Source organism: Chroicocephalus ridibundus, chromosome 2 (genome assembly GCF_963924245.1).
Source record: "Chroicocephalus ridibundus chromosome 2, bChrRid1.1, whole genome shotgun sequence".
In the NCBI taxonomy this organism is placed as follows: Eukaryota; Metazoa; Chordata; class Aves; order Charadriiformes; family Laridae; genus Chroicocephalus; species Chroicocephalus ridibundus.
In genome coordinates this window covers 164429731-164453096 of record NC_086285.1, presented here as the reverse complement: position 1 = coordinate 164453096, position 23366 = coordinate 164429731, and the positions used below count along the sequence as shown (strand labels likewise).

At 38.1% G+C, this 23366-nt stretch overlaps 1 protein-coding gene across 3 annotated transcripts in view; it reads left to right on the top strand.

Moving 5' to 3' along the window:
• Positions 1–23366, top strand: part of TRAPPC9 (trafficking protein particle complex subunit 9) — a 538517-nt gene that overhangs the window by 253097 nt on the left and 262054 nt on the right. For all 3 annotated transcript variants that reach the window (XM_063327588.1, XM_063327590.1, XM_063327587.1), the window contains 2 exons: positions 2443–2596; positions 13366–13456. In XM_063327588.1, coding sequence (XP_063183658.1) covers positions 2443–2596; positions 13366–13456 — 245 coding nt within the window. The remainder of the gene's footprint in view (positions 1–2442; positions 2597–13365; positions 13457–23366) is intronic.

Below are 23366 nucleotides of genomic sequence, written 5' to 3'. Positions count from 1 at the left end.
TGAACCATTGGTAAGAATAATCCAGGCTGTATTCCTGAAGCTGGTGTGGATTTATTGTAGGCTGTTGGGGTAAAAAGTGCTTGCATGCATATTTAATTTCCAGAAAAAAAATAAATTACCATATTGCCAGTAATGATCCATTAACAGAAGAATGCAATCTGAATGCCCTCAATTAAATATTAAATGTTGTTAGGCAGGAATGTTTTTCTAATATATCATTCACTTAGAAGAGTGTGGCACAATAATTAGATGAGAGCTGTTTTCCAGATCCGTTGGGAGACGGATTCTAAATATGTTTGACTGTTTGGAACTAAGACAATTTACTGTCGAAATATGACTGTAGGTAACTAACTATGAGTATTTATGTGAGAATTTAAGCAGTACTGTGTATATAATAGAAACCAAGTCCTGAGTTTGCATCTGCCCGTGTGCCGCAGAGTGATGAAATAGTCTCGGAAACAAAGGCAAAAATGATTCCGTAATGTTCCAGTTGCGTCTCTGTCTTCTGCATGCGTTGCCCAGGCAAAATCCAGGAAATTCGACCGGCATTTGCAGAATCGAATCATACTTCAGTGCCAGTAAGGATTGATGTTGTTAAGTCATAGTTTCAGGCCCGATATTTTATTTTTTTTCTAAAATCCCCTCTACAGATTGTATCTCGGTGTTTTTCATTACGTTCTTTATTTCTGGCTTGGTTCCTGCAGTGACTGTGATACACTTTGGTAGCTCACGTTAGCGGTTTTATATGCCCAGCACGTGATGGTCTTTGCATTCAAATGAAGAACTCGTAAGGATCTCTCGCTGTAGGAAAAAAATAGCCAAAACAAAAACACCCCTTAGAGAGGAAGAGATTAATTCCTCTGCCTTTTTTTGATTTTTTTCTAGCGTGAAGATCAGCAAAGATGCAGCCTGCAGAAGAGGTAGCTTACAGAAACAGTAACTGTGCCACCTTTGTCTCGGTGCTGTATTTGTACTTTTTAATGATGAAGGTACTTTTGGAACATTAACAGCTTCTCCTGAGATGTCAGGTTTTGCTCAGGGTGAAGCGTGATGGGCCTATTTGAATTCATCTTTCCTCAGGAAACTTCATAAACTCCAGGTTATTCCTTGTTCTTGTAATTGCCGTGTATTTTCTCCCAGTTTCTTTTAGGGTCAAAATTCTCTTAAATTCATGCTAATTATAGAAAAGCTCGTCTGGTCTGGAGGGATTTCAAAGCCCTTTCTCGTTGACTTTTGTTCCTCATGTTTTCCTTTTGGCGACATTTATGGAATACGTTTCCCTCTTTATATGTAGAAATAGATAAAGGAATAACAGTAGTCCTGTGTTTTTGTGAAATGCCATTCCCATACCCCTTCTTAGGTTGTAGTTGCATTTAATCACAAATGGTTTTCAAAGCTGTTGCTTGGTCGTCTGTTTTCCTTAAGTGCAAAGTCATCTCAAGAGCAATATATTTTAATTCTTCCCTAATTATTTTTCTATTTCAGATGATTCAGGAAATTAAAGCTGTTTTGGCAGCACAGTATATTAGATCTGCTATAACCACATTTCATGTGATATGAGCTGGTCTAAATTCCCTTTTATATTAGATTAGTGATTCTAGTTTAACATATAAGTATTTAGTATGCATTATAGTGTAATATATTTAATTTAATTTGCTTTTATGCCTTACTGTACATTTAATAAAGCAATTATTTAACCATTTACTACCAATGAATTACACCGTGATACTGAAATTAATATTGCCTGTAATTCATGAAGATACATTATGCAAGATGCAAGTATCTTCTCAAAGAAAAAGGCAAGGGCCATATTTAGGCCCTAGTGCTGTGGTTGGTTATTTCGTCTCTCCTTCCTGAGTTTTGTAAGGAAATTTTAAAGGGAAATTTACGAAGGCGGCTCGTAAAACCAATGAAGTGCGCGTGGCTTTGTACGTGTGTTACTGCTCACTGCAGGAGACCCTTTTGTATATAATATTTTGCTTCACTTGTGTGTAGGTTGGGATTAGTAGACTACTTTAAATAGTAAGGTCATCAGCATTTGGCCCAGTCTTGTTGCTTTTTTTTCAGCGAGTCTTAAGCACACCAGGAGCATTTACATACCAAGAGTGACGTCAGATGAACCTCTGCAGAACCAGAATAAGGCCAACTGGATTGCAACTGCAAACCAGATATCGTGTGTACCACTCACAAAGGCATTAAGATGTTGGATGCCGGTTTTTAAAAAATCTTACCGTCTTTAATTGATTTAGACTTCTGTTTTCAGTAGCATAAATCATATGGCTTATATATCGTTAGTACACAGACTAGATGCCGCTGAGACAAATATACTAATATTGCAGTGCTTGGTTTCGCAGTGATCTGCATTTTCTGCAGAAGTGCTATCTGTAAAATTCTTGTAGTAAAAATCCTGGGTTTTTTCTCTTTCTTTTCCCTTTGCTACAGTATGGCTATCCAGGTTGACAAGTTCAATTTTGAGAGCTTCCCAGAATCCCCTGCTGATGGGACACAGTTTGCGAATACAAAGCAGCTGGAAGAAGAAAGGCAACAAGCAAAAGGTCTGGAGATTAACAGCAAGCTGGATATTTGCTGGAAAATTATATCCTTTCATAAATACTTGCTTTAAAAATATATAAATAGGTGCCCTGTGACACATTTTATTTTATAATTCAACACGCTTTACACCAGTGTTACTGAAAAGTAATTAGAACTATGAAGCTTATCATAATTATAGACTGTTTAAGGTTAATTGTGCTGTATATTATTTAGATGATGCTTGGGTCTTACTCTAACGGCTTTTTCTGAGTCATTGAGCCTGCCACAAACCCTGTGTGTTTTTCCCAACTTTCAGGGGACGGAGGAAGTGTAGGTAGGATTGATTAATACTAGTTTTATAGGGTGAAATTTTTCTATTTTCCCCCCATACCAAGTAACTGAATCATAAAGAAAGACGTGAAGCTGGATTTAGAGAGTTTTCATGTATTTAATTAAATTTGAGCAAATCAGAGCATATTAGAATAATATATTTCCAAGTCCTCTTTACAGATTTTGTAATATATCTAATCTTGGGTAGCTTTTTTAAGGCTTAGAAAGGACTTGTGTGATGACTTAGTCATCCTAAACATGAAATCCCCATAAGCATTGTAAATGCAGTAAAATATTGCCTTATGATTATTAATAAGAAATTATATTCAGTTTAGAGTTAAAATAAACCAATAGCGTTGCTGTAAATTTCATGATTTCCATAAAAAAATCTTGCGCTTGGCTTGTCAGAAGTACACTTTATCTTTATTTTCATCGGGGAAACATTCTGTGCAGCCAACGGCCCCCCACCCCCCAAGCCATGTGTCGATACTCTGCATCTTCCAGGAGATTTATATTTTTCACTCGGATCATCCTGCGATGGTGGGTGGCAAAAAATGAGGGAAGAGTGGCAATCAAATCATGGTTTATCTTTAAAGATGTCATTTTGTACTTTTAATTGTACTTTTATCTAGTGATCCGAAATGATTTTTCATTGCTAATTATTAAATTAGCTGCACAGGATTTGTCAAAGGCAAGACCCGAGACATAATCCCAATGCCTGGTTCCGTCCAGGCTCCCTAAGAAACATTTCAGAAAGATTTCCGTTTGTGCAAAAATGTCAATATTTAACCAGGACTCACTTAGAAAATTTCTGTGTTATGGAAAGATATAAATATTCTTTGATAGCATAGTTGAATTCTTATGCTGGAATTGAATGCATAGTTGTAATAATTTTTGTCAGGGTGTAAAAATACATTCATTTCTGTTGCTGAGCAACACTGTTTACATCCATTCTGTGTCCTGTATTTAAACCCAATTTTGATACCAGAATTGTCATGGCTGACATGTAAGTCAGGACCGTAGAAAATCAATAGAACAACGCATGAATTCTGGGTGTTAAATTCAGTGCAAGCGTTAGTTTTTGTGTTTTTAAGATTTGTTATGAACGTTCTCTTTGTTCCTAGAACTCAAACTATTCTAATGAAAGGCAATGAATTGCGTGTGTGCTTAAAAATTCTTCAAGAAACATGTACCTTGTTTTCCAGGTTTCGTGTCCCAACTGGAGTTGGTCTTTCTCATCCTTTTATTTCTTAAAGCAACATTTAGATGTGAACCAGGGAAAAAAATATTATCCTCTCACTTCTGCTGAGTTTGAGAAAAATTGTTTGAGATGTCTGTCCTCCCGCCAGAGTAATTTGACAGGGGCCAGCAGACGTTATTTCAGACATACCGATGGACAGACACACGGAGAAATGGATGGATAGCTTAGCGGCGTAAGCCTTGTTTTCCTTCAGAAGCCAAAGTGCTGCCAAGAGATAAAAAGTACTTGCAAAAATACAAAGGGACGTAGTTGCTTATATTTCTTCCTAGAGAAGGCATTTTTGCAAAAGTCTTTTGAATGGTGAGACCAAGTGATCTCTTTGGTGTCTGCTATCATTGAGCTACTTTGAGCTCCCCAGCTAAGCTTTCTCTGCTAAGTACGTGCATGAGAAGAGGAACGTCTATTTTAGAGAACACAGTTTAGACAATTTTGCTGTAAGTAATCTTAACATTGTTTACAGAGGAAGGGCTATATTATTCAGCTTGCAATTCCTTAAATTCTTACTTTATTGGTTAATACCGTATGAAACCATCACATAAACAAAGGCTTCAGATTTTAAGTGTGTGGATTACATTGACTGCAATAAAAAGTTAGTTACATGATAATCCTGTAAGGGCCAAAAATAGTTCACAAAGGATGAGGATTTCAGGTTGTATCTGTAGTCTTGAGAAGCGCCAGAAGTATTTTCTAGCATGGAAAGTCCATTTTCCGTGGCTTTTATCCGTTGAAATAGTCAGGGTTTCAAGTGATGAGATTGTCAGTGCTTCGTTTGTGAAAGTATTGTAAAACTTGATCGATTTTCATATACTTGGAGGGCTGAAGGCAGGAGGTAAAGACAACACAGCATATTGTTCAATTCAACCTTTGTACATTTTTGATAGAATGAAAATTATTAGGAAAATAGACTTTCTTATGAGAAAACTTACTGCCATGCCATTTTGAATTAAGAAAAATTCTGGAGTAATATAATTTAGCGTATCTTTGAGATTAGAGGTGTGTTGAGATCAGTTAAATTAAGAACATTCTGTCTTGGTTTTTTAGCATCTGTTAGATGGCATCTGGTATCAGCTTAACAACTGGGGTTTGTTTTAACACAGAATTTGAACAGACAGAGCGTATGTACCATTAAGATGGCTAATATTTCCAAATTATTCTTCTCTTCATATTTTCTAAACATTTTTAAACAAAAATTATATCTTCTTCGGGGACCTGCTATGCGTTCTGACTCACGGATCAAGGCATCTGTACTAAGCGTCCTTTAAAGTTTCTAGAGTGCTGTGTCTGCTCTAAGATTTTAATCTTTTTACTGATACTTTGTGCCTGACTTCATCAAAATCTTGAGTTAAGAAGCGTCGTGTTCCCTCTGTGTAAGTTGAAGGGCAGGTTAAACTTCTCTCTGTGGTCTTTAATTTGTGGTCTTTACAGGATGACCACGAGCCAGCAATGTGCCCTTGTGGACAGAAAGGCCAATGGCATCCTGGGCTGCATCAAGAAGAGTGTGGCCAGCAGGTGGAGGGAGGTCATCCTCCCCCTCTACTCTGCCTTGGTGAGGCCGCATCTGGAGTGCTGTGTCCAGTTCTGGGCTCCCTGGTTCAAGAAGGACAGGGAACTGCTGGAGAGGGTGCAGCAAAGGGCTACCAAGATGATGAGGGGACTGGAACATCTCTCTTATGAAGAACGACTGATGGACTTGGATCTCTTCGGTCTGGAAAAGAGACGGCTGAGTGGGGATCTTATCAACGCTTATAAATACTTAAAGGGTGGGTGTCAGGAGGATGGGGCCAGGCTCTTTTCAGTGGTGCCCAGCGACAGGACAAGAGGTAATGGGCACAAACTTGAGCATAGGAAGTTCCACCTAAACATGAGGAGGAACTTCTTTCCTTTGAGGGTGGCAGAGCCCTGGCACAGGCTGCCCAGAGAGGTGGTGGAGTCTCCGTCTCTGGAGACATTCCAAACCCGCCTGGACGCGTTCCTGTGCAACCTGCTCTGGGTGACTCTGCTCTGGCAGGGGGTTGGACTAGATGATCTCCAGAGGTCCCTTCCAACCCCTACCATTCTGTGATTCTATGATTTACGCACTCTGTGTTAGACCCACCATAGATTATTACTCTTCAGTATACCATTGATTTGTGCCATCTACATTTTGACTTCAGAAATTCAAATATGTTCAGAATTATTTCAGAGGATTTGGTCGCATGAAGGTGATCCTCAGTTTTAGAAGAATAAACAAGGATTTATTGATGTTCAGATGGCAGAAGGGATGTTTTTGTAGGAAACACAGAAAGGTTTGCTTAGGGGTAGCACCAAGAAGTTATTTATGCTTTAGTTTTATATCTGTTTTAGTTTGTCGTAGCTCTTGCTGTTTAATGAACTGTCTTTCCCTGTCCTCTAGCTCGGGCACTTCTTGTCACTGTCCTGATGAAGTGAGTTAAGAACATCTTTGCCAGCAGACTTGCTAGTCTAGTGAATCTAGCTTTAAACTTGGTACGTTGCAGGATGGACCCCAAAGACTGTAGAGCAATGCAAGAAGGGGGAACCAGGAGAAAGTGATGGGTTAAGATCACCAAATCTGCCCTGAGGTATGATTGAGAGCCCGTGTCAGATGCTTACACCTGAACTTGCAAAAGCATCTGGAGGAGGAATTAGAGGTCCTCCTGAGCGCTGGTGTCATCGGGGTTTCAGAGACGGTGGGTGGTTTGTGTGAACAGGGTGCACTGGCGGGTGGGTATGGGTTATTCAGGAAGGTTGGGCAGAGATGATGGTGAGGGGTTGTTGTCCTCTGTGCAGATGGACGTCTGAAGTGCACAGGGGATTGTTAGGAAATGAGGGAGGGGCCAATTGACAGCTTTTGGATCAAGGACAGAGTCGTCCAGCAGAGTGATGCGGTGTGCATTTGTTACAGACCACTCAATCGAGAAGCAAAGTTGGATGGACTCTTCATTTAACAACTGAAAGAAGTCTTCCAAATGCAGAGATCTCTGGAGTATGTTTAAGGATACTTTTTGTGTACAGGTGCTGGATGGCTTGATTTGGCACGTGCTGCGTGGGATCTGCTACTCGAAAATAATGAAGATCCAGTTAGAGAGGTTAGGTTTGACGGCAGCCTTGGCTCCATTCGCCCCGAGATGGTGGAGTTTGGTATCCCAAGGCAAGTGAGGAGGGCAAGTAGCAGTATAACGACTGGACTTTCGGAGAGGAGACTGTTAGGCAGAGGGGAACTGTTAGGCGGAATTGCACAGGAGGCTGCCCTCAGGAGGAGAGGGGTCCAGGAGAGCTGATGGACCCCCAGGGACAACCTTCTCAAAGCCCAAGAGTTGCGGCAGTCAGTGAGGTACCTCTGACTCTACAAGCAAGGCATATCACGAGGTGACTGTAGGAAGTCGCAGCCAAGGTAAATTCCAGTTAGGTACTAGGAAAAATCCTTTTCGCAAGGAGGGTGCTCAAATAGTGGAACGGGTTGTTGGAAAGTGCTGTAAAATTCATGTCTTTAAAGATGTTGAAAAATTCTGGATGAGTCCTTGCCCAACCTTATGAAATTTTAATATTTTCCATGGTTTGGGAACAGGGTGGGACAGTGACTCCGGAATTGCCTTTCAGTATAAATTATTCTGTGATTTGTGCAGCCCCGCAGTGGCCTGGGTAAGAGAATGACTCCTGAAAACTAAACTCCTTTTCCTCCCCCTGTCTCCTGCTCTCCCCTGGTTTGATTGCAGCCAGAGAAATTTTCTAATGTACTGTGAAAGAATTGCTATTTCAGTGAAATGAGGCTATTACATTTTGGAGTCATTTTCTTGAAAATATTCTAAACCTGGCCCTAACAGCCTTTAAAAAACAAGACTTCCAGTGCCACCTTAAGCATCATGTTCCATTTTTAACTTTTATAATAGCTAGACATTTTTTTTCTTACTTCAGCATTAATTTGTGTGATTTATATGAAGCCTGTCCTATTTGCAGTGTTTTCCTACATTTTTGAAATTGTGTTCTCTGTCCCTTCCTTTTTTTTTTTTCTTTTCTATATTTAAACCTAATTGCCGACTTTTTTTCAAAGCACATTCTCTTTCAGTCATATTGCTGGTGATGTTCTGCAGTTCAGCTATATTTGCCTCGATATGTGGGATCCAAAGCTGGAAGCAATGCTTCAGGTGAGGTTTCTTATAGAATAGAAGCTGTACCTTCCATGTTTCAGCTATAATGTTTACTCTGAGAAATATTCTTGACTTCTTTTGCAAGCGTCCCGTGTCTGATTGATTTTTTTTTTTGCATGTGGTCCAGCGTAACTGACTGAAGAATTGTTCCCAGCTTCCATTTGTAGGCTTCTTGATTCCTTCCAGGGTGACACTTGGAACTTTTTTCCATTGAATTTCATCTAAATGATCTTCATAAGTTCCACTCATTTATTAGGTTTGTGAAGACTGGCATCTTTTCCACGTACATACATTTTTGGAATGTTTTTTGTATTTCATCATCTAAGGAGCCAGTCAGAATTTTGAAATTATTATGTATCGGACAGAACCTTGAGTCATCTCATTCGATACGCTGTCTGGGCTAGACGGGAAACCACTGATAACTGTTACTGAAATTTACTTTTCTGTTTGTCTATTCGGCTTTTGATGACTTCATTGTGATCGTAATTGTGTATCTTCGGTTATGAGAATATTGCATGTTGTGGAACTTCTGTACATCAGTAAAGGTTTCCTTAGAAATACTTTAGTTGGATGGAGCTTTACATTTCCATGCAGCTTCTCAGCATCAACAATTGTTTGCAGAAGCACCTATTATTTAAGAACCTCAATAACTGCATGTAATTAATTTTAATAATGAAGTACCACAACAACAATCAAGCACAAAGCTTAAAATATTACTAAGGGTACTGCTATAAGTAAACTGGGATCATTAATCATTTAAATTTGTTTTTCATTAGTATAACATTATTTATGAACATTTGCTAATTTGTTTGTGATTGTGTGCACGCTTCCACCTGTATTTATCTGTGAAGAAACTGAGAAATATGTTCTTGAAAATAAATCTTTTTAGAAGGATGCAAGATGTGGAAGGCTGCGTAACAGAGAAGAAAAAAGATGAGTAACTTTAAGATTGAAACGAATTTTTAAAATCTATTGTCTTTTTAAGTGGTAAGATTTAGGTAACATGCTGTGTTATAATTGTGGGGTACCCAGCTACACATTAGACAATCCAGATAGTATAAAAGACCAAAGATTTCCTTGGGGAAATAACTAGTTCCTTTGGCTGTCACGCAGGTTTTTGGAATGAAAGAGTTGATATCATATACAATCTGTTGCTAAAGAAAGGTGAAATAAAGGTGTCTACTGTGAAAAATTAGGTTTTGGATTTTATTTTTTTTAAACAGCAGCTGGTGGTTGTGTGTTTGTTGGCTCTGAGGCGCCCGTTGGAACTCATTTGATTGCGCACATGAAGATGTTTGGAGGTTTGGTTAAGTACATAGATTCTAGAAGGTCAAACGTAACTTCAGCGGTCTGTACTTCTCTTTATCTATGCAGTTTTTTCCAGTGAATTTTAAATTCTAGATCTTGCACTTTTGTCTTTTATCTGGTTCCACTTTGAGCTCAGAATAAAGGGTATATTGGCACCCCCTCTTCCAACTGCTTTGCTTTAGTTGACATCTAAAGGCTTGTGCTAGAAAATAGGCAAACTCTTGAGTCAAGCTTTTCTCTCTTTTTCGTCTGACATTTTATTACTGCTTATTTCGGTTACTTTTCATCTCCAAGGCTGTGAGTTTGCTACGATGTTCAGTTTGTATTTGCACTCTAATGAGCCATTTTATATACTTGCCTAATACACAGTCAGGAGACAAAGATCAATGATCTGAAATTCAGTACTATTTGTGTCCATTAGGAATGGTTAGACTGTACCAACTATACGGAGCTTTTCTCTGTCAACTTCAGTGATTTTTGTCTTGGAGTCTGCTTGGCAGCAGAGCTTAGGCTGGACTAGATACTCTGAGGACAAGATTTTAGGTACTGGTTAAACTAAGTCCTTTTGGGGATTTGCTGGCAAGGGGAGGCGTGTTTTCTGAATTGGTTTGTGCAACTTCGGCATTTACATTGTGTTTAAGTCTATTTTGCCATACCTATGGGGCAGCACTGAATGCCGTGGGCACTGCCAGGTCCTCCTGGGCACTAATCTGAAGACGGCGAGGTTACATTCATTGTAGAATAATTTAGGTTGGATGGGACCTGTTCAGGTCTGGTATAACACATATCAGCTCAAGAAAGACATGGACCTGTTGGAATGGGTCCAGCAGAGGGCCATAAAGATGGTCCGAGGGCTGGAGCACCTCTGCTGGAAGGACAGTCTGAGAGAGTTGGGTTCAGCCTGGAGATTTAGATTGGATGTTAGGAAGAAATTCTTGACTGTGAGGGTGGTGAGACACTGGCCCAGGTTGCCCAGGGAAGCTGTAGATGCCCCATCCCTGGAGGTGTCCAAGGCCAGGCTGGATGGGGCTTGGAGCAGCCTGGTCTGGTGGGAGGTGTCCCTGCCCAGGGCAGGGGGGTGGAACTGGGTGATCTTTAAGGCCCCTTCCAATCTGAAACATTCTATGATAACACCCTCCCCTGCAACTTGTGTCCATCGGCCTTTTTGCTATTACTATATGCTCCTCCAAAAAAATTCCAGCTCCCTCTTCTTTAAACCCTCCTACTGTAATAGACAGCAATAAAATGTCTCCTTAGGCTTTCTTCTGCTCTCAAGACCAAACCAACCCCATTGTCTCAACTTCCTTTTTTATGTTATGTGCTCCAGTTCTCGAATCATCTTGGTAACTTTCCAGGGAACTTTATCCTGTATTTCAGTGTCTTGAACTGGGGAACCAAAACTGGACAGAGGATTTGAGAAGTGTAGCAATGTCATTTTTTTATAAGTTGAGGTATAGCTATGCATACTTTTTGCATCCAATCTAAGAAGTTGTTGGTTTCAGAAACAATCTGTAGCTGTGTTGCCTTTGAAATTGCAAAATGTGTTTTCCTTGAGAATACATGGATCTGCTTTGATAGCATTTACCAGTGATAAAGTATGGAGAATCACCTATTTTATAGTCATTTTATAATGGTATCTGAGACATTAAGCTTTCCATGAAGCTTTAAGCAGTAAAAATTTGTAATATCCCAGGCACCACTGTGAGCCAGTTGTAAGTAAATTACAGTTAAGTTAGTTTTAACGTTACAGTTAATGGCAGCCACTCTGTTTTAAAACTTCTTTTAAATACTGCCTTTTAATTAGTTTTCTCTCACTTATATTCCTTACATTAAAGATGTGATAACAGGATTATTTATATGCTGTATCTATAAAGTAATCCAAGTTACGTATTCTCTGTCCTATAGTTTGGGTTATGGAAATTATTCTGTTGCGCTTGTGTCCTGGGTCTTGTTTTTCAGCAGCAGTGTTTTCCTAAGGTGGCATTCTGCTGCCTTCAGTGTTCCAAATAGGTGCTTTTCCTTAATGGTGTTTACAACTTCCGTACTCTTTGGGATTTGTGAATTCTGCAGCTGTAGTCCTTTTAGGGGGGAAACAAAGCTATTTAAGACATTTTTCAGGGCATAATGATGATATTAAAAAAAAAATAAGCGAGAATGCTATGTAATGTATTGATTTTCCTCTTCTGTCATCCCCTTGAGCTCTTGAGTCTCAGTCACTAATTGTTAGATCTCATTTTGATCTGAGGTTTCAAGACTTTTCTTTTAAATCTCCTGGAGAGCCTGTGAAATGATGTCCTCTGGTAGGAATTAGTTATCTGCAGTACTTGTTAATTTTCTTTTAAATGACACAGATGAGAGCGTACTTTGTCAGTCAGATGATTTGCCAGCCTTTCCAGAGTTTCGCAGAAAAAGGACTGTTCACATTTGGGAGCTGTTAATGAAAGCTCAGATATTCTTCTGTTTTTTAAAAATCTATTTTCGAGGAAAATGGTTCCAGTACTTTTGGAGATGTTGGTTGAAACCTTCATCAGTCCTGCTAGGAGCTTAGGCCTTACTTTTGATGGGCCACCATCTCACCTATGGCTGTTTCATTTGAAGATTACGAAGCTGGAAAAGGAGTGTTTTCGGGTCTCAGAGAGGGTCTTGCCTCTCTCTTGAATTTTTTTTCTGTGTGAGGCTCTCGTTCTTGGAAAGCACGAGCCGGGCTGTAAAGACGATGGAAGTTTTGCCGGAGGAGTTCTGGTGTAAGTACCCAGAAACTCATGGGCTGTATGTGCATCCAAAAAGGAGCTGTGCTTCCTCCATCTCCACTTCTTCCTCTCAACCTACCTGAGATGGGGGCTTGCGGTACAAAAGTGTACCAAAAGCCACTGAATGCAGCTTTGGCCAAATTCAAGATGATGCTGATGTTTGCATGTGCTTCAAAGCCCTTTGTGCCTTTCTGAAGTCACGGAATTTGAAAAAAGAAGTCTAGCGCTCTTCCTGTTACCGATACGTATTACCTTGGTTGATGCATCACACATGAAATTGGTATTAATTTGTTTGAATGGAAAATACTATCTTTGTTACATTGAATCTTGCCTAAGCTTTTATATTAGCACTTCCATAACCTGTTTTGAAGCCCTTTAAAAATAGAGATTCTACTTTTCCCAACAGTTTCTTTCAATGCTTCACTGTCCTTAGAGTAAGAACAGTTTCCTGATTTTTTTCTCATTTGGGTCTGAGCTCATACAGGAGTGAGTAGAAAGGGGAGCTTGCGGGTTATGTGCCTGTGCAATTCTGGTATGACGTTTGCCCTCGATAATGACACCGTCACCGCGTTGTCTGACATGCCTGTACCCCCACAGAAGTGGCACCCAGCCAGTATTCAAAGCTATCCTAGCCCAAACCTGTTCTGTTTTGTATTGCCCTATTAAATTTTATCCTTTTTTTTTTGTTTTCAGATTGCTCTTGTCATTTTGAACTCAGATCCTGCACCACATAGCTACAGGTCCTGCTTTTTTACAGTTCCCAGAGTTTTTTCCCCCTCGTGTTTTACTGTGGTTCAGGTACATTTTACCTGTGCATCTTCATATTTAACACTCCTCAGTGGAATTAATTTTTTATATTTTGAAGGTATCAAATGGTCTATTTATTATTGTTAGCCAATTCATGGGTTAATAGGCCAAATATGTAACATTAACCATTAGTGAATCTCTAGCCTGTAGTTTTGATTTGCAATAATAAAAGTCGTATGTATTTCATGCTCTTTTTCTCTCTGAAACAAAATTTTCCTTAATTCCAATTTACCCTTCCTTGAAGCGTGAAGGGGAAGCCAGTGTGGAAGGCGTTCTTAATCAGCTGGTCCTGGAGCATCTACAGTTGGCTCCTCTCCAGTGGGGTGAGTAATGTCAAAATCTATTGATGATCCTTTTAGAGGATATAGTGGCTTGTAATTTTTAGCAGCATGAGAACGATAATGTTTTCATTTACTGATAATCTATGATACGGGAGAATTCGCTAGGAATTTTATTTTCCTTTAGATATTTTACTTAGGTGAAGATAAAAGTTAAGTTGGTATCTATTTTATGTTGAGTACCACTGTTCGGTGGTAGGAAATATGAAACCTGAGTGCGCACTTTTTTCTGTAATTTGCAGTCCTAGTTGTATTGTATGAGAGGTAGCTGCTACTTAAATTTCCCTTTGCCTTACAGTGGGTGTTTTTAATGTGATTTCTCTAACATATTTTCATAGGGAATTGTAATATACTTTGTGGTGTATTTCTTATCATGATCTAGACATTTGCATTACTAACTTTTTAGAAACAGAAAAAGTTCTTACTTTGTGTAGTGAGAAAGGACAATTTCTCTTAATTTTGAATGTAGAATGATGTTCCAACAATGAAATATTGAATTAATCTAATTTTGAAGAGTCTTAATAATGTGACTTCTGTCTGAGGTTCTTAACAAATCTTGTTCAGACGCTTTGGAACGTGGTTTATCCCCAACGCTTCTATGGCAGTTATGAGTTTTGGAAAAAGTCCCCAGTTCATAAGAAAATTGTTTTCAAAGCTTTTGCTTTTAAAGCAAATTTAACTCTGTCCTCCTTGATTTAGTTAATTTGATGACCTAGAGAGAACCGATTGTAAAGAGCAATGATCCATCACTATTATCTGCATTAACTATTAAAACTAAAATAACCCCAAACTCCAGTATTTATGTAATCTTTTAAATGCTTGTGGGTTTTTTTTTCAAGCACGTAGACCCTCCTCAACTCATATGTTAGAACTTGTGAGCACTTTGTTTATAGATGAGAAGATTAAAACTCGTAATGGTTTAAAGTTGTTTGTTGTAAAGATGTTGAACTCTAACCGTGATCATCTGTTTCTGAAACGATGCTTATCTGGCCTCTGTTCTTCAGAGGATTCAAGGATTTGGTAGCACTTGCTTGTGTGACTGGCTTTGGCAATGATCGCCCTGTTCCTTATCCGTAAAATGAGGAGATTTGTGTCAGATGTGTGTTGTGAGCTCAGACAGGTCACTTGAGAGTCATCTTAGTTCTGTGGAGTGCCATTGACCTTCAACAGGTTTGTAACCTGGGCTCTGTGTTTGGAAATTGTCCCTTGGCAGTTTTTGCATGGGAGATCACCTTAAGGAGGAAAACCGTAGTCTTTTTTTTTTTTATATTCTTTTTGGTTTTGTCTTTCAGTTTTCTTTTCATGCTGAATTTCACTATTTTCTTAGTAAAAGAGTCATAGGATTGATTCTGCTATTCCTGCATAAATGGTGATATTCATGGGTGCTTTGACGCAGTAGTTGGAAAACGTGAATGTAGCAGATTCACCATGAAGTCTGATTGCCTGTGGAGTTGGTAATTTCTCCGGTCATTGCTTAATTCAGTTAAAGAATCCCGTTGCCTTTAGTTTTCAGAAATGTATGAACAGAGACAAAACTCCGTGCTATTCTCTGCCTCATAACTGCAGAATTCTTTGAAGCACAATCTCTCGGCTGATTATGGCCTACATGTTTATGTTCTCCATTAAATAAAGCAGGGAAAAGGAGATCCTATGGGATATCCAATACTTCATTTGCCACAACTTCTATATGGTACTTCCTTTTGGAAAGTTCTGGTAGCAGAAAATACTGTTTTTGCAGAAGTCTGCTTTATTTTTTTGTCAAATGTTTTCTCAATCTGAAATTAGCATTGCACATATTATTGATTTTGTATAACACAAAAAAATGTCTCCACGTAGAATCTGTAGCTCATTGCGGAGACTATTGAGAACGACATTTTGATTAAATGCCTGATTTTACTTCAAAAGCAAAAAATTAAAAGTAAAAACAATAGAGAAATTTCAATTTCTTTCAATTAACCATAACGTCAAATACTCAGCAGTTAAATCTTGGCTAGTTGGTTTCACGATGTTCAAGCCAGGTTGCCCTGCCTGCGGTCATCATGAGGAAAGTTACTGTGGTCCCTCCAGAAAGTGTATCATGGCAACACAGGCTAGTTTTTTTTTATTTTTTTTTTTTAATGTGTGGGATGGAGGAGGAATTAAAAGATTGATTTTTTTCAGTTTTGTAGGTGGGAGTAATAAGGAATTGTTGGAATATCTGGACAATCAAGAGTGTGCGTGTTAGTACACATGTATTTAGACAATGTGACATACTGTCAGAGTTTAAATTGTCTTTCGATGCCAGAATATGTTTCCTATTCAACACTTACAAACATGGTAAAGTGTTCTGTGTTTCAAATAATCTAAGACGTAACACAAATTGTTTTCCCTTTGGTTTTGTCCTTGATATTTTGAAGTGTTTGACCTTAACTATTGCGTAAGAATCAGGTCGTTTTAGAGGTAGTGGTCTGTACTGAGGGCCAGTAATGAGATAAACTCATGCAAGCTATCTTAAAAAATTCTTTGATCGTTAACATTTCTACTGAAAGAGAACTATAATCTCCCTGTGTATATTATTTATCAAGCAATAGTCTACAGATTTTATTTTCTCGTCCTGTGTTGTCCAATATTTTGATGTCATTGATAAGAAGTTACTTTAAAAATACTGTAATATGGTAGTGTCAGGTGTTTTTTTCTTTTAACACTGTTTGTCCCCCCAGCCTTACTTTGCTTTGAGTTTTGCTTTCCTATATGTTAAGAATAAATTGTGTTTTAATGTGAACCCTTTAATACTAGCCATCATTGTAATATAATCTTTGCATATATTGGCTGCAAATTTTGCCTTAGGATTATGCAATAAAATTGATTCTATGATTATTCAAGACTTTTTCTATATTGATGGTTACATTGAAGGGTTTGCTTTATTATAAGTGCTCACACTGAAACATGAATGAATATTTAACGTGGTTTTGATTAAAAAAATGACTGGCTCTTGTTCAAATTTATAAAAGCTGGACTTCAAAATTCCTTTTAAATTTGGCATATTTAATTCATATTAGAGTTAATATTACATTTCTAAAATTATAAAACCATATTGAAATAATTTTTTATGTAAATTTGACAATCCTGTCTTTTTTTCATTAAATGCAAGGCAAAGAGTAGAATTACAAGTTAGTGGCATTGAAGTTTTGGTTTGAGGATAAGAAGTCAGCTCGGAAGGTTGTCAGATAGAGGAAAAAAAGTGGCTCAGTGAACGCTGTTGGCTGTGATTTTATATAATTAAATGACTGGGGAAGGGAAAAGTGTTTAAAACATGAGGAATCGTAAAAAAGAAAATATGTCAAAGGCTGGAGTGAGAGTTCTTAATATGTTGTTAAAATTGATTTTAAGATTTAGGACATCTCTGTAAAGTGAAGTTGTCTATTAGGCAGGTTAGTAAATCACATGTAATTGGAAAACATAATCTTGCTCAACACCACGAAGTTCAACGTTCTATAAAATTTATGACATATTTTCTTTTTACTGCTGGGCAACAAACCAAATGTAGGAATAGATGTGGTGTTAAGGTGAATATATTAATATCATCAAAGCAAGGAAACATAGCCTGCAAATTTAATGAGGAGAACCGAGACTCTTCAAAGGCATATGTCGTGCAAGTTCTGTGGTTAGATGTGAAAATGATCAGATGGAGGCATTTGTAGTTGCTGGCTGCGCGATAATTTTTTTTCATTGGATTTACGTTGCTAGGTTTTTGCAAAGCAGGCAAAATTCAGAGACCGAACACTTCTCACTTTGATGGTGCTCTTCTGCATTTCGTAGCAAAATTATCATAGGTACAAATGCTCTGCACAAAATGTTGTTACTGAACTCGAAATGGAGTGAGTTTGAAATAGACTGCGGGTTGAACCTGGAACAGGCTGGACCCAGGATATTCCGACATTCAAATGAAAGTACCTCTTAAGCGAGAGGTTCCCCACACTTAGCATGCTGTACACAAATTTCACAATACAAACTTATTTTAAATTCTCCTACGTAAAGCAAAATAAATGTAACTTCCTTCACTGCTTGCAGCCACAAGATAAAGACGTCTTTTCCTGATATTAGTGAAATTTGATTTAGGAATGTAGAACTGTAGGCAAATCTAAATGTGGTAAATGTTTTAATATATTGGGCAAATACCTAGCTTTTCTTTCTCTGTAGAAACTAGCTGAATACCAGTAATTATACATGAACTCTAAAGACAATATTTGCAGTAATATTCAAAGAACCATACATCGGTAAAGCTTCACCATGGGCAAAGTCCAGAAATAGTGTTTTGTATTCATTCATTCTTGTATTTCATTCACTGATTTTCTTCATTCTTCACTTCTTCCTTCATAAGAAACGTGAATTTCAACACAGTTTAGAGCATTTAAATTAATCGTGGACACCTCTGACACGCAGTACGATTCATTTGCTAGGATGTGATTGAAGGGAAAGCCAACAGGAGTGTTGCTGAATGCTCTCCAGATTGTAATTAAGAACAGTGATAGTTAGTAACCAAAGTCTTAATTGTTTACGTATAGGTAGAGAATGCTACCCTTTTTGTTGTGGATTCACAATAAATTGTGTGTCTACTTGCATCATATAGGCATGTTTTACGTAGAAAAACCCCCAAAACCTTGGAATTGAAGGGTGCTTTGAAATTGTCCCTCACAGGTAGTTGGCATCAATAGAAGAGGTAGATTTAAAAGTATTTTAAAGTGTTTTATAAGCACGGGGTTCCTGACAGCTCGTTTGGAAGTTCTGTCTGGTTAAGTTTCACAAAACATCTTATGTAAGCATTACTTTTAAAATAAATTATCTTAATAATTTATTGTATGTTTTAGAGAGCACCAAATCAGAATCAATTTTCACAGCTTATATATTTCATGGATCTCAAAATTAATTACTGAAACTACTCACCCATTTTATTTTGCATTTTCCAGTCTGACCTTAGACCATAATTAAATCTTTCTTTCCACAATCCATGTGATTAACTCGTAGGGATGGCAGCAGTGTCAAATCACCGCATCCTGAACACAGAGGGAAATATTTTAAAGTATCTGTTGGTGAGTAGATGAGGAAATGATACATCTCTGAGCCTGTGTTTTGGATGCCGTCTTGACACCCTGCCAGCTCGTTGTGCCCAAGGACCTAGTTAAAAAGGTCCGCATCTCTGCAGACAGTTGTGCTTTAGTCGAGGCAGTCCTACAATTTGCTCTTCCCCCATATTTGAAATTCCAAGGCTGTCTTGGATGCTTGTTCAAAGAATAGTTTTAACGGGGAACTGTAAGGAAGTGGTTTTATTTTCCCTTTTAATAAGCAACCCCCTCATAGGCCCTCCACAGGAGCACGTAGGTTATACAGGTGTAAGCTTGGAAATATGGAGAGGTCAGCTGGGTATACAAAGATCTGCCTTTCAAAAATTTATGAATGTTACTCTGTTCATTTGTCAAACTAAAATATTCTTTAATGATTCCTATTTTAGAATTACAGTAGACTGGCCATTATCATCATTAGAAAGATGAAACCAAGAGCGTTAGCCAGAAAATCTCGAGAGTAAGCTGCCTATAGGGTAGAGGATCACAGTCTGATTCATAACAAGACCAAAACTGAGAATCAGTCTGGTGGTAAATGGATTTTACTAGGGAACCAACCTTTCTCATCCATTTAGAAAAATCTTCAGGTTTTTCATTTTTATTTTTAAGATGCAGGAGAGGTGGGAACACTTTCATATCTTAACAGCTTGTGTGCGGGCTGTTTTGGAGGATATTTTGGCAATGTCAAACAAGCAACATGCTTTAGTTACTGGGAAGTGTTAGGGGACCGGGGTAGTACATTGAAAAAATGGACTAACTTGATAAAACTAGGGCATCTGGCACAAGAATAATGTTCTCACATGTCAAAACATGCTATTGTGTGATATGTTTTCAATCAGCTGTTGTTTCTAATTCCTACTGAAGCCTTGGTTACTCTAAACGGAGAGGGAAAACTTGTAGAGAAAGGGTTTCAGGCCGAACAGGACCAGTAGGGATTTCAAAGAAAAGATGCTAAGAATAAAGAGAGCACCCTAAAGTGAAAATAAATTAACAAAACCTCTTATGTAAAGACAGATAGCTTGAGACAGGTTGGGTGCAGTGCCAGTGCTTACTTCGTCTCAGGTTTCTGACCGAACTGGTAGCTGAAGCTGCAGGTCCAGCGTTTCTAACACAGCAGTGAGAAGAGATGGGAGGGAAAAAGGAGTGATAAATACTAAGGGAGTTGTCTAAGTATTGGTCTAGGACCAATTTCTCCAATGCGAATCATTAGTGATTTCTGCTTAATAAAAAAAGAAAAAAAAATGAAAGCTTATATGAGGAGGAGGAATAAACTGATGAAATATGCTGCTGGCTCCACGATAAGCACCACCATCTCTCCAAAAAGAGATCAGGCTACTGCACAGAATCATGGAATGGTTTGGGGCGGAAGGGACCTTCAAAGATCATCTAGTCCAACCCCTGCCATGTGCAAGGACATCTAGGACACTAGATCAGGTTGCTCAAAGCCCCATCCAACCTGACCACGAACACTTCCACGACAGGACATCCACAGCTTCTCTGGGCAACCTGTTCCACTGTCTCACCACCCTCAGTGTAAAGAATGTCTTCCTTATGTCCAGTCTAAACCTACCCTCTTTCAGTTTAAAACCCTTGCTCCTTGTCCTGTTGCTACAGTTCTTGGTCAAAAGTATCTCTCTGCATTTCTTATAATCTCTCAATTTCAAAAACCACAGTACCAGAAATGAAATGGATGAAATGTAGTCCAGAAAAGTTATCTGTTCTGAGACTAGTAACACAGAAATCTGCTAGAAGTTCAGCTGTCTGAAGTGATTGGAAAGGATTTGATGAAGCGTTATTCTGAGCTACCAGTGCACTTCAGCTATGAGGAAAGGCGTATGTGACGGTTGTCCATGTCTGTAATGAAACCTCCCATAGGAAACTCCTTATAGAAGAACTCAAATCAAACCGGAATAGGAAAAAGTAAAGTTTTGGAGGTCATCAAGGAAGGAAGACTTATTGTTGGGTTTATTCTATGGAGATACTATGCTGAATAACATTGGATCAGTTCTCGAATGCTGAGTAAATCTGGCAGGTGAGTTCTGTGTTCACTATTTAGATATCTAATACAGTCTTGCTTCCTTTGAGGTACAGTATCTGAGACACATTTCTTTAATTTAGTAAAATCAAGAGTTGACTGATCTCCAGGAATCCACCAGAGGTCCGGGTCTCAAGGAGGGGAAAAAATTTGCTGAAGTAGGGCAACTTTTGGCATAAGAGCATACTAGAGACTGTCTGTTAATAAGTGCAGTCTAGATTTTTTAAAGACCATAAAGGTTTTCAGTGGACTCTTACCGCAGAAATACTGGTGGAGAGGGAAGTAACAAATAATGGTGTTTAATTGGATACAATACAAAGGGAGAAAAAGAAACAGGATATTGTGGTAGCAGGAAAAGTACCTCATTCAAGCTTGATTCAGGTACATGTGCCTAATACATTCTCTGATGTTGAATGCGAGTGACTTTGTTTTTCAATATTTCATTTACAAAAGCATTCTATTTTTAAAGCAAAAAAAAAATCAATTAGTTGACTTCTTTATAGAAATATTGCTTACGACATTTCGGTTAAGCCATAACAGGTGATTAAGGAACACCATAACGATGATAAATTGGTACACCGTTACGCAAGGTACTTAATTTTTTCTAGGTATTGTTAGAACTAAATTGAATAATAGATTAATTGAACATCCAAATTAAAAAATGAAAAGCTATGGAAATAATTATGAAAATGGATTACACAATCAAAAAGAGGTAGAGGTGTGATGATAATTGTGAGGAAGAAGATTGAAAAGACAAAAAAGCCGTCTTGGAAAGCAGTTGGTGAAAGGTATCACTGAATCTGCAGAGAAGTAGATTTCTATTACTTTGATGGACACAGAAGATACCATTCGACTAAAAATTGAGAAAAATATGATTCAGCTTGTAGACAATTAAAAAAAAAGAAAAAAGGAAAAAAGATCAGAAGATGTATGTATTAACAAGAGAGGCAAGAAAGATGCTTTGATCAGGCAGGATTTTAATTACCCAGCAATTAAATGAATTGTACAGTTAAGTGTGTAGAGAATGAGAAATGGAAAATATGCAAATTGTAGTGGAAGAATGTCCTGAATAGCTTATGTAGGACAGGTTCAACATGTAATTGGTTTCGGGCAGTAAGCAAGAAGGGGGGCCTTATTCCAGAATGAGTATGCTGAGCTTTCCGTATCTGGCTTCTGACATTTTCCAGCTTTTGTTTTATTTCACTTGAAAAAATAATGCATGTGCTTGGAACTGAGTGCCGTGAACATTGTAAATGGAAGCAGTTTTCACTGACTGCGTTGTACTTTGTATCAGACTCTTTTTTACTAATAAAATGTTTCATTTGACTGGACTAGTACATCTTCTCGGTAGAAATACAAATGTACTGTGTTGTAGTTTAAAGTTTATATGTAATCAAGTTAAATGGAAAGTTTTCCTTTTATTTTTGTAGTTTACTAAAAGCAAAATTTTCCAAGCATTTGCAAGTGTTCTCCTGCCACCCCCATGTGTTTTGACTCATAGGTTAAGGCCAACGTGACCTATCATCAGTAGAAGTTCTCTGTCAAAGAGACGTTTTGCGAGGAGGGAAGTTGGTTTAATTTTCAGTGTTCGTTCTGAAGTAGTCTTTTATTTCATCAAGGAAGCAGAAGTGAATTAATGACTGTAAAGAACATAAATCCACCTCAATAAGCCTTGTAATACTGAAATTAATAGCTTCCAACTGTCAAAACCTCAACAGTACGAGCACAGACCAGAACAGACAGATTTGTGTGAGGAAATATAAGCTTTGACTGAAGTCCTCTCTCTTTCATGTTCTCTCCTTGTCTCTTTTTTAGTCTCTCACAAATTCGGCAGCTAATTGTCTATTTTTTAGCATAAGAGATTTTTTTTTGCCATCTTGTTTTTCTCCATTTTGCGGTTTTTCTAAGCCCATTCCTCCTCCCCATTGTCTCTTTGGTAAAACAATGTCAGAACTTGATTTGATTTTACTTTTGTTTTATTTTGTATCCCAGACCTTTGTGTTAAGCAATCGTAATTTTGTTTTGTTTTCTTTTGTTTTTGTTTTTTTTTTTTGTTTTTTTTTTTTTTTTTAAAGACAGACTGCACGGTTTTAGGCCAGAAAGAAGTTAACTTCATTTGATTGACTTGAATCATTAATTGATTTGATTTTACAAAGGAAGCTGGTCAAACAGAAAATCTTTCCTGAGCTGTGATTCTGTGTGCTTATTGACACTCTGTAGTGAACTTAGACTTTTTATTTTAGTATCCATTTCCTTATCCACCAGAAATGCAGGCTCACTTCAGTAACATTTCTAATTACCTATGGGTACATTAGCAGAAGTTACAGAAGGAGAAGGGCTGGGTTTTTTGCATCTTAGGATATAAAAAAGGAGCTGAGCAAGTGTGTTCTGTAGGCTGACTTTGTACAAAAGGGCTTTCATCAAAAGATACTCAAGTTGTTTTCTGTTACTTATTACATTTTGTAAGTATCATACAAAGTTGTGGCTCAATAATATCAGACACGTACAGAGCTGTTACAGAACTTTTATATCAAGGCCAGACACACGAGATGAAATAAGGAAGAATCTTAATTAAAAATGCCAGTGCTGTACAGAAAGGGTAAAATGTCTTGGCAGTGTCTGGAATTACACAGAGAAATAATTGGTTGCCTCATGTGAAAACTTCAGGAAAGAAAAAAAGGCAGCAGCAGCAATCCTCAATAATTAAAAGAAGTGTTGAGGGATAATTACATTTCTGTGCTTTGATAAACAGTCAACTGTC